This window comes from Wasmannia auropunctata, unplaced genomic scaffold (assembly GCF_000956235.1).
Source record: "Wasmannia auropunctata unplaced genomic scaffold, wasmannia.A_1.0 LD334118.1, whole genome shotgun sequence".
Classification (NCBI taxonomy): Eukaryota; Metazoa; Arthropoda; class Insecta; order Hymenoptera; family Formicidae; genus Wasmannia; species Wasmannia auropunctata.
This window is the reverse complement of record NW_012028772.1, coordinates 9,763-12,442: the sequence shown is the minus strand read 5'-3', so window position 1 is coordinate 12,442 and position 2,680 is coordinate 9,763. Positions and strand designations below refer to the sequence as shown.

General features: G+C 34.6%; 1 protein-coding gene across 2 annotated transcripts; it reads right to left on the bottom strand.

The window, feature by feature from the left end:
- Positions 1-215: 215 nt before the first annotated feature.
- Positions 216-2,659, bottom strand: LOC105459725 (charged multivesicular body protein 7). Of its 2 annotated transcripts, none has more exons than XM_011705964.1 (5): positions 2,421-2,659; positions 1,823-2,317; positions 859-1,636; positions 586-775; positions 216-508 (listed from the first exon to the last, which is right to left on the bottom strand). In XM_011705964.1, exons 2-5 carry the CDS (start codon positions 2,104-2,106, stop codon positions 441-443), a joined length of 1,320 nt encoding a protein of 439 aa, XP_011704266.1. In that variant the 5' UTR covers positions 2,107-2,317; positions 2,421-2,659; the 3' UTR covers positions 216-440. The 2 variants fall into 2 exon arrangements, with proteins under 2 accessions (XP_011704266.1, XP_011704267.1); XM_011705965.1 differs by having other exon boundaries at positions 1,823-2,299.
- Positions 2,660-2,680: the final 21 nt, after the last annotated feature.

The window sequence follows — 2,680 nt, the reverse complement described above, 5'->3', positions numbered from 1 at the left end:
ATACTATCGATAAATTATTTATATTCTTTGTTGAATGCGTAATTATGTGAAGTTGCAATTTTGTTGAATGGAACAATTAAGAACTTGAAAAATAATTTTTTGTATGTATGTGATAAATGAGATTAATTTCACAATTTTAGGTACGCTTATTACTTTATGGATTCTAAAATTCTTACTATTTTATAACATAAATATAAATAAAATGATATGAAAAATATGTGAGCAGAATAGAAACTTTGGTTACTTCTATTTTAACTTCATACATGCCAAGTTGTACAAAACAGATTAAAAAAAAAATCTTTACACATTGTTTTTATACATAATGTACATTTGAATATATTTTCCATTATACGATTTTATACCTATAGTAAAATATTTTTAAAAAATTAGAGACGAATGATTCTATGAAGTTATTGTAGAATTACACAGACTATTGCAACTTACGAATACTCGAATTCCTTTAGTGCTTTTTCTTTATTGGACGGTACAGATGGTAGGGCAGTTATACCTGGGCGGAGCGAAACTAAATCTGTATCATGTACTTCATTATTTTATATGAAATATAATAAATACTACAATATTTACCGTCTACGCGTAAATCTTGCAAACGTTGCTTCAGTTTTTCAATCTCTGAATTTGAATTTGAAACTGCAGTGGAAACATCATTGTCCTCATCCAACAATTCCGCTAATTCCTTTTCCAATTCGGAGTCAGAGTCTGTGTTGTTCAGTGTCTCAGATAAAACCGAATCTATCTCTTTGTTCTCCGCTAAAATCTGATCGCCGAATAACAGGTATTAGCGCATCTCTGTTAATATTATAATCACAAGTAATACATACAACACGTACAACCACTTACCTCATTAATATCATCCATAACATCTGTTACGTTATATTCCGTTAAACCATTCTGTCCTATTTTCTTCAGTACATCGGATCCAGTTTTATAAGCAGATAACACTGCAGAGTTAGAATGCGCGTCTTCGATATTGGTGATGAGAACGCGTAGATTTGCAAGAGCTTGCGCGCGCTTTTCTATGGTCTTTTCCAATTCCATTTTTCTCCTTAATCGCGTCTTCGCCATCTGACGCAACTCTTTTCCCAAGTACAGTTTCGCTTCATTAATAACACTCAGCTTCTCTTGCTCCATAAGCTCTATATCCTTGATTAGTTCGTTTTCCTGTTTTCTTAATTTATACATGCCTTCTTCCACCTCCGTAATTTCATTTGCCGTTTGCGCAGAGATCTTAACTAGCAATTCACTATTTGGATTGGAGCTCTTCTTAAAAATCACCTTCTTCTGTTGTCTCAACCACTCTAACGTCAATCTCACTGCACCGTCTGAAATCTGCTTCTTCGTTTTGCTCTGACAATATTCTATTATCTCCGATATTGGGAACAAGATGTTATCTTTCCTGACTTCGGTGATGGAGAGGATAATGTCACCCAATTCTCGCACAATCCGCAGATGTACGTATCTTACTTCTGTACTATTTATCTTCTGGCCCACAATGTAGTTCCTTACTTTGGAAAACGACCAGCCAATTGGTTTCTTTACGAATATGTCAATTGACCACGCTGTCCATGTTTCGCACGGTGCCTTAACAAAGTCAGTCTCTTGAATTATCTCGTTATTTCTAAAAAAAAAAGATTTACAAAATGCACATATTAATACAAAACAAAATGTTAAACATCATGTTTTAAATTATTGTGTCTGCACTCGATTTTTATCACAAATAATTGCCTTTATTATAATAGCAAATTGACTAATATCTGATCAAAATATTAGCAAAATTTATATGTATTTAATAGAGTTACAATACCTTGTAAGTTCCTCAATTACGGTAACCAAACATAGCGGCGCGCAGCCTTTTCTTTTGAAAGCTTCGTTCAAATCGACAACAGAAAAGCTGCATTGCATGGTATGCTTCAGCCATTCGTATATCAAATTATTCCAGAATTTGTATTTGGAAATCCAGTCCTGCGGGTTTGCGGATTTGCTGCGAAACGGCGAGAACAGCGCGCTCATCCTCTCCTCTTGATTCCAACATTCTGGCAATTTTTCTGCTGGCAGCGGCACATTACCGCTGGTGTTTCCGTCGAACATTTTATTATCGTTAACGCCAATGTCGTTCGTGGAGGTCGATTGAAGAAAATCTTTGCATATCACTCGAAGATGCAAATTAACTTAGGTTATAAATATTGTCTGGTCGCAACGAATCTTACGAATTATGCGTTCTATTTTTACACACACGTATCTTCCGTCGACGTTCCTCCCATCTTCGTTGAGCTCGTTCTAACTGAGACCGAGAGAAGTGCTATTAATAGAAAAATATTGTTTATACGATTATGATTAAATGAATGAAGCACAGATCTTTAAAATGTAACATGTAATTGCAAACAATGTGCGTGCTGTCTTACAATTTTATGATTTCGAATGAACGTCTGCGGAGGTATTTCAATGTGCAAATCCAAAAACTCTGACAGATTAAAATGTTTTTTTTTTTTATTCACTATTTTTTCACTCGCATTCTTCAATGCTCGTTTATTCGAGGCTACTGTCATCAGCTGTTTCAAGAGATATGCAAATCTAAAAACTCTGACAGATTAAAATGTTTTTTTTTTATTCACTATTTTTTCACTCGCATTCTTCAATGCTCGTTTATAGATCGGAAGAGCAC